The 13,771-nt window shown below is 42.1% G+C and overlaps 1 protein-coding gene across 10 annotated transcripts in view; it reads left to right on the top strand.

Annotated features, from left to right (window-relative positions):
* The window catches only part of hectd1 (HECT domain containing 1), a 133,302-nt gene that overhangs the window by 56,798 nt on the left and 62,733 nt on the right, over positions 1 to 13,771 (top strand). For all 10 annotated transcript variants that reach the window (XM_078233680.1, XM_078233675.1, XM_078233678.1 and 7 more), the window contains exons 11-15: positions 3,346 to 3,484; positions 6,895 to 7,065; positions 10,743 to 10,965; positions 11,620 to 11,883; positions 12,591 to 12,667. In XM_078233680.1, coding sequence (XP_078089806.1) covers positions 3,346 to 3,484; positions 6,895 to 7,065; positions 10,743 to 10,965; positions 11,620 to 11,883; positions 12,591 to 12,667 — 874 coding nt within the window. The remainder of the gene's footprint in view (positions 1 to 3,345; positions 3,485 to 6,894; positions 7,066 to 10,742; positions 10,966 to 11,619; positions 11,884 to 12,590; positions 12,668 to 13,771) is intronic.

Below are 13,771 nucleotides of genomic sequence, written 5' to 3'. Positions count from 1 at the left end.
ATTTTTTTTTAAAAAGGCAAATGGGATATTGGCATTTATTGCAAAGGGAACTGGAATATAATAGTGGAGAAGTGTTGTTGCAATTGTCTAGGGTATTGGTGAGACCACATCTGGAGTGGTGTCCAGTTTTGGTCATCTGATTTGAGGAAGGATATGGTGGCATTGGAGGCTATTTAGATGAGGTTTATCAGATTGATTCTGTGGATGAAGGTTTTGATGTATGATGCGAGATTAAATAGTTTAGGCTTGGACTCAGTGGAGTTTTGAAGGATGAGGGAGGATCTGATCGAGGTATATAAAATTTTTAAATGAATTGATAAAGTAAATGTAGACCAAATGTTTTCTCTTGTGGGGCAATCTCAAACAAGAGGTCAGAGGTATAGGTTGGGAGGCAGTAGATTTAAAACTGAGAAGATGAGGAACAACTACTTGCAGAGGGTGATGAATTTGTGGAACTTGCTGCCCCATAGCGTAGTGGAGTCTGAATCATTGATTTCAAAAAGGAGATAGATATATTTCTAATTTTTAAAAAAAGGGATAAGCATATATGGCAAACAGGTTGGGAGGTGGATTTGAGACAAGGGGGAGATCAGCCATGATCTGGTTAAATGGTGGAGCAGGCAGTGGATGTTGTCTACATGGACTTGAGTAAGGCCTTTGACAAGGTCCTTCATGGCAGACTGGTGCAGAAGGTGAAGTCGCATGGGATCAGAGGTGAGCTGGCAAGGTGGATACAAAACTGGCTCGGTCAAAGAAGACAGAGGGTAGCAATGGAGAGATGCGTTTCTGAATGGAGGGCTGTGACAAGTGGTGTTCCTCAGGGGTCAGTGCTGGGACCTTTGCTGTTTGTAATATATGTAACTGGATTGATTAGTTAGTTTGCGGATGACACAAAGGTTGGTGGATTTGTGGATAGCGATGAGGAGCATCAGAGGATACAGCAGGATATAGATCAGTTGGAGACTTGGGCGGAGAGATAGCAGATGGAGTTTAATCCAGACAAATGTGAGGTAATGCATTTTGGAAGGTCTAATACAGGTAGGAAATATACAGTAAATGACAGAACCCTTAAGAGTATTGATAGGCAAAGGGATCTGGGTGTACAGATACACAGGTCACAAAGTGGCAATGCAGGTGGAGAAGGTAGTCAAGAAGGCATATGGCATGCTTGCATTCATCGGTCGGGGTATTGAGTTTAAAAATTGGCAAGTCATGTTGCAGCTTTATAGAACCTTAGTTAGGCCGCACTTGGAATATAGTGTTCAATTCAGGTCGCCACACTACCAGAAGGATGTGGAGGCTTTGGAGATTTACCAGGATGTTGCCTGATATGGGGGACATTAGCTGTGAGGAGAGGTTGGAGAAACTTGGTTTGTTCTCACTAGAGCGACGGAGGTTGAGGCAACCTGATAGAAGTCTACAAGATTATGAGAGGCATGGACAGAGTGGATAGTCAGAAGCTTTTTCCCAGGGTGGAAGAGTCAATTACTAGGGGGCACAAGTTTAAGGTGTGAGGGGCAAGGTTTAAAGGAGATGTACGTGGCAGATTTTTTACACAGAGAGTGGTGGGTGCCTGGAACTCGTTGCTGGGGGAGGGAGTGGAAGCAGACATGATAGTGGCTTTTAAGGGGTGTCTTGACAAATACATGAATTTTTTTTCATAGAAACCCTACAGTACAGAAAGAGGCCATTCGGCCCATCGAGTCTGCACCGACCACAATCCCACCCAGGCCCTATCCTCATATATTTACCCACTAATCCCTCTAACCTACGCATCTCAGGACACTAACGGGCAATTTTAGCATGGCCAATCAACCTAGCCCGCACATCTTTGGACTGAGAGAGGAAACCGGAGCACCCGGAGGAAACCCACGCAGACACGGGGAGAATGTGCAAACTCCACACAGACAGTGACCCAAGCCAGGAATCGAACCCAGGTCCCTGGAGCTGTGAAGCAGCAGTGCTAACCACTGTGCTACCGTGCCGGATGGGAATAGAAGGATATGGTCCCTGGAAGGGTAGGGGGTTTTAGTTCAGTCGGGCAGCATGGTCGGTGCAGGCTTGGAGGGCCGAAGAGCCTTTTCCTGTGCTGTAATTTTCTTTGTTCTTTGTTCGGACTCGAAGGGCTGAATTTGCCTACTTCTGCTCCTAGTTCCTTTGTTCCTATGTTGAAGGCATTAATACAGAAGTTCCAGTACTACGTAGTGTAGATGAGGGCCAGGCAACTTAACTGGACAGAGCTCTTTCTGCTGCGACTTGTTGGATTGTAAAATGGTTGACTGCCTGGGTTCAGTTCCACAGGGCAGTATTATAGATTATAGCAGTTTGGAGAAGCTCATGTGACATATCTCCCACTTGTCCTCCTGGGTTTGGACAAAGGATGTATTTTCCCAGGTCTGGGTTCTTGAGGGGTTAAATGGAGGTGCCACTGAGTCCCTTTCATCCTTTGCAGACAGATCGTGTCTGTTGATGGGAGCTCTACCTTTTGAATAGTAAAAAGTGTGGATGTATTTCTTTGGAATTTGATTTGATTGTGGTCACAAAGGGCATTAGCACCTCTTTAAAGAAAGCAATGTCCCTGCTGGTTTCCAAAGGTGAAGAATTCTTCATGGCCTTCATTTTTTAAAATAAAATAATTTTATAGATTAACCAGGCGGCCGTAGATTTATATCTTCTGGAGAGATCCAAAGATGTGTGGGTTAGGTTGATTGGCCATGATAAAATTGCCCCTTAGTTTCCTGAGATGCGTACCTTAGAGGGATTAGTGGATAAAAGATGTAGGGATATGGGGGTAGGGCCTGGGTGGGATTATGGTCGGTGCAGACTCGATGGGCCGAATGGCCTCTTTCTGCACTGTAGGGTTCTATAAGCACAGATGATAAATTAATGTTCCTATCTTCAGGTGTTCTCAGATTTTCATTGATCAGTATTTAAAGATTTAATACAATTATGTGATTTAATTCAAATTACCTATACTCTAAAATGCATTTTCTAAAATGTTTGCATTAAATGGAATATAAAGAACAAAGCATTTTTGAAGACTTCACATGGTCTTATTTATGTTGCTTTCACTACTGGAAACAACTGTAATGCATATCGCTTAACTCAGTTGTTAGTTTGAAATTTACATTTTTACTATGTTAGGGTTAGTCCGCTTGTTTTTGATGCATTATTTTGGAAAGAGGAAAGTAAACATGTTGAATTATTCCACAACTGTAAGAATCATGTTTTTATGAATGTCATCTGTCTCTGACATGAAAGTGATAATTTTGCATGAGCTTTAGTTTTTCAGCACACCATTTCTATAGACAGCTTCCAACGTTTATTTTTCCCTTTAATTTCTAGGAAAGCTAGTCTTGCTCTTGTTCGAAAGATGGTACATTATTGTTCTGAAGCACTTCTGAAGGAAGTATGTGATTCAGATGCTGGCCACAATCTGCCTACAGTGATGGTGGAAATTACTGCTACAGTCCTCGATCAAGAGGTCAGACTTCATACTGAAAGTGTAAAAAGTTACTTCATATGCTGCAGTTTCTTTGTTTTATGTTGAACATTTAGGAATATGATAACTCTGTTATTAGTTGCATCCTGTCACTGATTTCAAAGTGCCAAATGCAAGCTGATCAGTACAATTGAACAAAGTAATATTGAGCAAAACTGGTCATCTGAGACAATCAAATTAGAGTAGAATAACACTCTTCTCGTCTGTTGCAAGCGTGTTTAAACATCTTAAAAATACTATGAACAAATAGTTGCAAAATTTCACATATTGGTAAGAAGTTATTATTAAAGCAAAATAATGCATATGTTAGAAATCTGAAATAAAAACACAAGTGCGAGAGAACCTCCACAGGTCTGGCAGCATCAGTGGAGAGAGAAACAAGAGCTAATGTTTCATCAACTTTTGCTTCCAATTTTCACTTTTCTGTAACCTTGTGATCCATATCCAACACTTCTCTTCCTTAAGCTCTGTGTCCATTCCTGGGCTACTAATATTTAGCATGAGTCCACTGATTCTCATAGCTACTCTTTCTCTTACCCTAATCCCTGCAAGGACTCCATTCCATTCCCCCAGTTTCTCCATCACATCTGTTCTGATGATACTACCTTCTCCAATGAACCTTGTATCATGTTTTCTTTTTCCTCAATTGAAGATTGCCCTCACTGTGATTGGCAGGGCTAATTCTAATCTTCAATGCTCACATGTATATTTCCAGTTGTTCCCACTGGATTACAATCAGAACTGCAGCTTATTTCCCTCCTCTAGCTAGGAGTGGAGCTGATGCCAGTCTGCATTCTTATTGGTGCCACAGCTGACATCAACAACTTGACTCAGCTGTCCAGGTCCCAGACTTTGGAATTCCCCCTCTAAAACATTTTGCCTCTGTCTCTTGTTCCGTCTTTAACATAATGCTCCTGTTGAAGCACCTTGGGGCACATTACTATGTTTAAATATGTAATATAAATATAAATTGTTGGGATTAATAATTTGTATATCTGGATATCAGTGTGGACAAAACAGTAACGAGGGAGAGAGTAGGGCCTCTTAAGGATCAAGAAGGTCATCTATGTGCGGATCCACAAGAGATGGGTGAGATCCTAAATGAATATTTCTCATCAGTATTTACTGTTGAGAAAAGCATGGATGTAAGGGAACTTGGGGAAATAAATAGTGACGTCTTGAGTGTACATATTACAGAGGAGGTGGTGCTGGAAGTCTTAAAGTGCATCAAGGTAGATAAATCCCGGGACCTGATGAAGTGTATCCCAGGACATTGTGGGAGGCTAGGGGGGAAATTGCGGGTCCTCTAGCAGAGATATTTGAATCATCGAAAGTCACAGGTGAGGTACCTGAAGATTGGAGGGTGGCAAATGTTATGCCTTTGTTTAAACAAGGCAGCAGGGAAAAGCCTGGGAACTACAGGCCAGTGAGCCTCTCATCTGTGGTGGGTAAGTTGTTGGAAGGTATTTTGAGAGACAGGATCTACAGGCATTTAGAGACGCAAGGACTGATTAGGGACAGTCAGTAGGCCTTTGTGAGTGGAAAATCATGTCTCACAAATTTAATTGAGTTTTTTGAAGGGGTAACCAAGAAGGTAGATGAGGGCAGTGCAGTTGATGTTGTCTACATGGACTTTAGCAAGGCCTTTGACAAGGTACCGCATGGTTGGTTGTTGAATAAGGTTAAATCTCTCAGGATCCAGGGTGAGGTAGCTAAATGGATACAAAATTGGCTTGATAGAATGTGGAGATACCAGCGTTGGACTGGGGTAAACACAGTAAGAACTCTAACAACACCAGGTTAAAGTCCAACAGGTTTATTTGGTAGCAAAAGCCACTAGCTTTTGGAACAGGCTGTTCCTTCGTCAGGTGGGTGGGAGTTCTGATCACAAACAGAGCACAAAGACACAAACTCAATTTACATGAATAATGATTGGAATGAGAGTCTTTACAGCTAATCAAGTCTTAAAGGTTCAGACAATGTGAGTGGAGGGAGCATTTGCTTAATGTGGAGGGAACATTGTGCTTAACCTGTTGATGACAGAAGCCAGAGGGTGGTTGTAGAAGGTTGTTTTTCAAACTGGAGGACTGTGACCAGCAGTGTGCCTCAGAGATCGGTGCTGGGTCCACTGTTATTTGTCATTTATATAAATGATCTGGATGAGAATATAGGAGGCATGGTTTGTAAGTTTGCAGATGACACCAAGATTGGTGGCATGGTGGACAATGAAGAAAGTTATCTCGGATTGCAACTGGATCTTGATCAATTGGGCCAGTGGGCTGACGAATGACAAATAGAGTTTAATTTAGACAAATGCGAGGTGATCCATTTTGGTAGATTGAAGCAGGGCAGGACTTACTCAGTTCATGGTAGGATGTTGGGGAGAGTTACAGAGCAAAGAGATGTAGTGGTACTGGTTCATAGCTCCTTGAAAGTGGAGTCACAGGTAGACAAAATGGTGAAGAAGGCATTCGGCACTCTTGGTTTCATTGGTCAGAACATTGAATACAGGAGTTGGGACATCGCCTTATTGAAGTTGTACAAGACATTGGTAAGGCCACACTTGGAATATTGTGTACAGTTCTGGTCACCCTATTATAGAGAGGATGTTATTAAACTAGAAAGAGTGCAGAAAACATTTACTAGAATGCTACTGGGGCTTCATGGATTGAGTTATAAGGAGAGGCTGGATAGACTGGGACTTTTTTCTCTGGAGTGTGGAAGACTGAGGGGTGATCTTCTAGAGGTCCATAAAATAATGAAGCGCATAGATCAGCTTGATAGTCAATATATTTTCCCAAAGGTAGGGGAGTCTAAAACTAGAGGGCATAGGTTTAAAGTGAGAGGGGAGAGATGCAAAAGCGTCCAGAGGAGCAATTTTTTCACATGAGGGTAGTGAGTGTCTGGAACAAGCTGCCAGAGGTAGTAGTAGAGGCGGGTAAAGTTTTGTCTTTTATAAAGCATTTGGACAGTTACATGGGTCAGATAGGTATAGAGGGATATGGGCCAAATGCGGGCAATTGGGACTAGCTTTGGGGTTTACAAAAAGGAGCGGCATGGACAAGTTGGGCCGCAGGGCCTGTTTCCATGCTGTAAACCTCTATGGCTCTGTGGCACCTTTTTATGCCATTGAGAAAATTGAGCCATGAAATAGCTGAAAATTTAGTGTGACATTTGAATTGTCGTGCACAGCCAATCTTTTAGGTTTTGTGCCAATTGTTTGAAACAAGGCATTCGGTTCTAGTGTGCTTTTTGCTGACTACTGAGTAAGTTGCTTGTGCCATGTTCTGTAGTGAAGCAGATTAAAAAGTCTATATGAAAATAAATTGAGCAATAATTTAGATTTCAATTTCACTTGTGGTGCAGCAGTCTAATACTTCCTTTTGGTATAGGACGATGATGATGGCCATTTACTAGCTTTGCAGATCATAAGGGATCTGGTAGACAAAGGAGGTGACCTATTTCTGGACCAACTTGCAAGGCTCGGTGTAATCAACAAAGTGTCCACCTTGGCAGGACCATCTTCTGATGATGAAAATGAAGAGGATTGCAAACCTGATAAGGTGATAAGATTTTTTTAAAAATTGAATTCATTCTGGCTGTGAAAATCTGTCACAAAGTTTATTATTATCACTTCTAACTAACAACTGCAAAGCATTATGATAATGCCCAGCTGGACTTGTAAAATTTCTTTACTAGCTACTGAGTGGAGCAAGATTTATTTTATCAATATCCCTGTTCCAGAGTGAAAGGTACACTATAATAGTGTAACAATAAAAAGCAAAATACGACACGTCGGAAATTTGAAATTGAAGTGAGATATTGCACTTTGGAAGGACAAACCAAAGAAGAACGTACAGGGTAAATGGTAGGACTCTGAAGAGTGCAGTTGAACAGAGGGATCTGGGAATACAGGTACAGAATTCCCTAAAAGTGACGTCACAGGTGGATAGGGTTGTAAAGAGTGCCTTTGGTACATTGGCCTTTATAAATCAGAGTATCGAGTATAAAAGTTGGAGTGTTACGGTAAGGTTATATAAGGCATTGGTGAGGCCGAATTTGGAGTATTGTGTACAGTTCTGGTCACCTAGTTACTTGAAGGATGTAAATAAGGTTGAAACAGTGCAGAGAAGGTTCACAAGGATGTTGCCGGGACTTGAGAAGCTGAGTTACAGAGAGAAATTGTATAGGTTGGGACTTTATTCCCTGGAGCGTAGAAGATTGAGGGGAGATTTGATAGAGGTGTATAAGATTTTGATGGGTATAGATAGAGTGAGTGCAAGCAGGCTTTTTCCGCTGAGGCTAGGGGAGAAAAAAACCCCAGAGGGCATGGGTTAAGGGTGAAAGGAGAAAAGTTTAAAGGGAATATTAGGGGGAGCTTCTTCACGCAGAGAGTGGTGGGAGTGTGGAATGAGCTGCCGGATAAAGTGGTAAATGCGGGGTCACTTTTAACATTTAAGAAAAGCTTGGACGGGTTCATGGATGAGAGGGGTGTGGAGGGATATGGTCCAAGTGCAGGTCAGTGGGACTAGGCATAAAATGGTTCGGCACAGACAAGAAGGGCCAAAAGGCCTGTTTCTGAGCTGTAATTTTCTATGGTTCTATTCCAACATCTTGGGTGACTGAGGATTTCTTTCTTTGGGAAGCTAACTGAGCAAAAGTGCTGAATTTTGCTGGGAACATTTACCATATACTGACTGTTAATTCATGTAAAAACTACTGTATTTTGTAATTAAAGTTGGCTTCAAGTGTGTCTAATATAATGGATTTCAATAATTTGGTTTCTGCAATTAAACTGGCTAAAACGGTACAGACAAACTAATTTGAAACATAGAAAATAGGAGCAGGAGGTGGCTATTTGCCCGTTTGAGCCTGCTCTGCCATTCATTATGATGATGGCTGATTATCCAACTCAGTAGCCTAATCCCACCTTCCCTCCATATCCTTTGATTTTCTTTGCCCCATGTGCCATATCTAACTGCTACTTGAAAACATATAATGTTTTGGCCTCAATTACTTTCTGTGGTAGTAGGCTGTGAGACAGGTTGACCATTTTCTGGGTTAAGAAATTTTTCCAAATCTCTGTGCTAATCGGTCTACCGTGTATCCTCCGACTGATACCTGGTTCTGTACACCCCTCCATCAGGAACATCCTTCCTGCATCCACTCTGTCCAGCCCTGTTGGAATTTTATATGTTTCTATGAGATCTCCCCCCACCTCTTCTGAACTCCAGTGAATACAATCCTAACCAACTCAATCTCTCCTCATACAATCTCTCCTCAGTCCTGACACCGCAGGAATCAGTCTGGCAAACCTTCGCTGCATTCCCTCTCCAGCAAGAATATCCTTCCTCTGATAAGGAGAACAAAACAAATATTCCAGGTGTCACCTCACCAAGGCCCTGTATAATTGCATCAATGGCTGCATCTAGCCTGTCTTGATGCTCTCTCCATTCACATTGTTTTGTTTCTTAAAGACTTGATTAGTTGTAAGTATTCGCATTCCAACCATTATTCATGTAAATTGAGTCTGTGTCTTTATAAGCTCTGTTTGTGAACAGAATTCCCACTCAGCTGAAGAAGGGGCTTAGAGCTCCGAAAGCTTGTGTGGCTTTTGCTACCAAATAAACCTGTTGGACTTTAACCTGGTGTTGTTAAACTTCTTACTGTAATTGCATCAAGACATTCCTGCACCTCTGCGCGAATCCTCTCATTATGAAGGCCAACATACCAGTTGCCTTTTTTAACTGCCTGCTGCACCTGTATGTCAGTGACTAGTGTGTGCAGACACTCTGGTCTGGTTGCAGATTGCCCCCTCCTAATTTATTGCCATTCAAATAGTAATCTGCCTTCCCGTTTTTGCGACCAAAGTGGATAACCTCACATTTATCCAAATTATACTGCATCTGCCATTCATTTGCCCATCCACTCAGATTGTCCAATCACACCGAAGGATCTTTGCATCCTCCTCAGAGCTCCCCCTCCCACCCAGCTTTGTATCATCTACAAAATGGAGATATTGCTTTAGCTCCCTCAGCTAAATCATTAATATATATATATTGTGAATAGCTGGGGTCTCAGCACTGATCCCTGTGGTACTGCACCAGTCACTGCCTGCCATTTGGAAAAAGACCCATTTATTTATACTCAATGCTTAGAGTCTGCCAACCAGTTTTCAATCCAACTCCATATACTACCCCCAACCCCGTGCGTTTTAATTTTACATGCTAATCTCTTATGTGGGATTTTGTCGAAAGCCTTCTGAAAGTCCAAATAAACTACATCCACTGGCTCCCCCTGATCAACTGTACTGTCCTTGATGAATTCCAGTAGATTTGTCAAGCATAATTTCTTTTTCATAAATCCATGCTGACTCTATCTGATCCTGCCACTGTTTTTCAATTGTTTGGCTTTAAAATCTTTGATAATGGATTCTAGAATTTCTCCCACCAACGATGTCAGACTTACTGGTCTGTAATTCCCTGCTTTCTCTTTACCTCTTTTTTTCAAATGGCAGGGTTACATTAGCTACCCTCCAATCTGTAGGAACTGTTCCAGAGTCTATATAATCTTGGATGATAACCCACCAATGCATCCACTATTCCTAGGGCCACTTCCTTAAGAACTCTGGGATGTAGATTATCAGGCCTGGGATTTATCAGCCGTCATTCCCATCAGTTTCCCCAACAGCATTTCTCTACTCGTGCTGATCTCCTTCCATTCCTCCCTCTCACTAAACCCTGTGTTGTCCAGCATTTTGGGTATTTTATTTGCATCCTCCTTTGTGAAGACAGAACTGAAGTATATGTGTGTTGGCCAGTCATTCCTTTGTTCCCCATTAAAAATTCCCCTGTTTCTGACTGTAAGGGATCTACATTTGTCTTCACCAATCTTTTTCTCCTCGAGTACCTATAGAAACTTTAAGTCAGTTCTAATGTTCCCTGCAAGCTTATTCTTGTATTCTATTTTTCCCTTAATCAGTCTCTTGGTCCTCCTTTGCTGAATTCTAAACTGCTCCCATCCTCAGGTCGGTTGGTTTTTTTTCTGGCCAATTTGTAATCCTCTCCCTTGGATCTAATGTTATCTCTAATTTCCCTTATAAGCCATGATTTGGCCACCTATCCAGATTTACTTTTGTGCCATGCTATTGTAATTTGGTTGCTAAAATTGTAACTGGCAAATGGGGTTTTGTAAGATAGCATTTGGCCCTTGGGTTTCAATGGCTATATTTTCTTTTCAGGATGATGAGCCTCAAGAGGATGCGAAAGAAATTCAACAAGGCAAGCCATACCATTGGAGAGATTGGTCTATCATCAGGGGACGAGATTGTTTATACATCTGGAGTGATGCAGCTGCTTTAGAATTATCAAATGGTAGTAATGGATGGTTTCGATTCATCTTGGATGGAAAATTAGCCACCATGTATTCTAGTGGAAGCCCAGAAGGTGGTTCTGACAGCTCAGGTAAAATGTGTGCATCCATTACATGTTGAACTACGTAGTTTCCCTGATGGCTCAGCAAGTACATGTGTTGTGTGATATGTCCCAAGTTCCACTCTTAGGGCAAACTTGGCAGGCCCCCATGAGTGGATTTGCAGAAATTTTATAGAGGGCAGTGGTGAAGGGGATCTGCAGTGGAGCTTAGGGCAGCTGGTGGCTCACTTTCCCTTGCCCCATTTGAGGCCCTTAAAGGCTGCTTCCCACCTGGCTGCAATTTTGAGTGTGCCTGGTGGGAGTTTAAGGATAAGTGGCTACAGGGCAGCCAATATATCCCTGCTGACATTTTCACTGGCGGGGTGAAAAATCCTGCCCCGAGTCTCCTGTTGTCGGCTTCAGCATGTAACACAGAGGTTGAAAAATTAAACCAAGACTTCAACTTCTGATTGCTACCTGGTTGCTCTGCTAAACAGGCACATATGTTCATGGGATTGGTCTTGTATGTGGAATTACAATATGCATTCCACTATTTCATGAACCACGGAACCTAACACGTAGCATTGATTCAAACTAGAAGATTGCTTTTTCAATATCCTATTGTTGAGTTTATAGTGCAAAGGGTTTGACAGTACAGTATTGCTATTTGTAACATAGTGAAACATTTCCATCTATTTGTAACAGAAAGCAGAAGCGAATTCTTGGAAAAGTTGCAACGGGCTCGAAGTCAAGTCAAACCTGTGACTACCAGCCAACCCATTCTGACTGCGCCTGGACCAACAAAGCTTACTGTAGGGAACTGGTCCCTTACCTGTCTTAAAGAAGGAGAAATTGCAATACACAATTCTGATGGTCAACAGGCTACTATATTGAAGGAGGATCTGCCTGGATTTGTGTTTGAGTCCAATAGGGGGACTAAGCATTCATTTACTGCAGAAACATCACTTGGTAAGGGTGCAAATAATAGATTATTGCATACCATCATTTTTGGCTATGTTATAAAAATCTTTAGCTTTCTTGCATTGCAACAGTGATTGCAATCCAAAATTCCGTTTTTGGCAGCACTAGTGCTATAGAACCCTACGGTTCTCGGGTGGCACAGTAATTAGTGCGGCTGCCTCACAGCGCCAGCGACCTGGGTTTAATTCCAACCTTGGGTGACTGTGTGAAGTTTCTATGTTCTCCCTGTGTCTGTGTGGGTTTCCTCCAGGTGCTTCTGGTTAAGTGGATTGGCCACGCTAAATTGCCCCTTAGTGTCAGGGAGACTAGCTAGGGTAAATATATGGGGTTATGGAGATAGGGCCTGGGTGGGATTGTGGTCACTGCAGATGTGATGGTCTCCTTTTGCAATGTAGGGATTCTATGATTCCTCCCACACTCCAAAGGTGTGCAGGTTAGTTTAATAGGCCATGCTAAATTGCCAGTGTTTCGAGATGTGTAGGTATGGGGGATTAGTAGGGTAAATACACGGGGTTTCGGGGGTAGGCCTTGGTAAGATGCTCTGTCGGAGAGTCGGTGCAGACTCGATGGGCAGAATGGCATTTTTCTGCACTGAAAGGATTATATGATATGTTTGTGAAAGACATGACATAAGTGCAGGCCTTTTGGTTGGAAAGAAGAATTATTTGATTTAAAGCTCATTTCTTGTCTTGAAGGATCAGAATTTGTAGCTGGCTGGACTGGCAAAAGAGGAAGAAAACTGAAATCGAAGCTGGAGAAAACTAAACAGAAGGCAAGTTTATATGCAACAAAATAATGTAAATTATATTTCAATATTAAGAAGAACAGAAATACCATTTATGATAAGCATTAGCTTCTTAATGTTAGCCCATATTTTATTGAAGATAGGAAGATTGAATTTTATTCCAGGAGCAAAGCTACAATTGGAGATTTACAATTCTGACATTCTGAAAATAGAAAATAAGCATTTTAATTATGATGAAAGTAAAGATGTTCAGCATATCATACATTTTTAAAAATTAGTGACTGTGTGAGGTATTGTACTCGGTAACATGCTGAGAATCTAATATTTGCAAACTTTGTTTCTTCTGAGGTCTTTGATCTTTCTTTGAGTAGGGGCGAACATTGCAGCTATTGTATAGCTTAGGTGCTTAAGATTTTTTATTTTGTGTCTGAATATTTTACATGGAATTCTGTCTCTCTCTGCCCCCCCCCCCCTTAAATAACAGGACCACATTAGCTATCCTCCAATCCTCTGGGACCTCACCTGAGTCCAGTGACGAGACAAAGATTTGCGTCAGAGGCCCAGCGATTTCATCTCCCGTCTCCCTGAGCAGCCTTGGATAGATTCCATCAGGCCCTGGGGATTTGTCAGTCTTTATATTCCCTAAAAAACCTAACACTTCCTCCCTTGTAATGGAGATTTTCTCTAACGGGTCAACACTCCCCTCCGAGACACCCCTAGTCAACACATCCCTCTCCTTTGTGAATATCGACGCAAAGTGTTCATTTAGGATCTCCCCTACTTCTTTGGGCTCTAAGCATAATTCCCCACTTTTGTCCCTGAGAGGTCCGATTTTCTTCCCTGACAACCCTTTTGTTCCTAACGTATGAATAAAATACCTTGGGATTCTCCTTAATCCTGTCTGCCAAGGACATTTCGTGACCCCTTTTTGCCCTTCTAATTCCCCGTTTGAGTTCTTTCCTACTTTCTTTGTATTCCTCCAGAGCTCCCTCCGTTTTTAGCTGCCTGGACCTAATGTCTTTTCTTTTTGACCAATCCCTCAATTTCCCTGGTTATCCATGGTTCTCGAATCCTACCCTTCCTATCCTTTTCTACAGGCACAGATGTGGATTTACCCTCAAACAACCTCTC

This window comes from Mustelus asterias, chromosome 18 (assembly GCF_964213995.1).
Source record: "Mustelus asterias chromosome 18, sMusAst1.hap1.1, whole genome shotgun sequence".
Lineage (NCBI taxonomy): Eukaryota > Metazoa > Chordata > Chondrichthyes > Carcharhiniformes > Triakidae > Mustelus > Mustelus asterias.
Note: the sequence above shows the minus strand (reverse complement) of the source record. Positions and strands in the feature narration are given on the sequence as shown.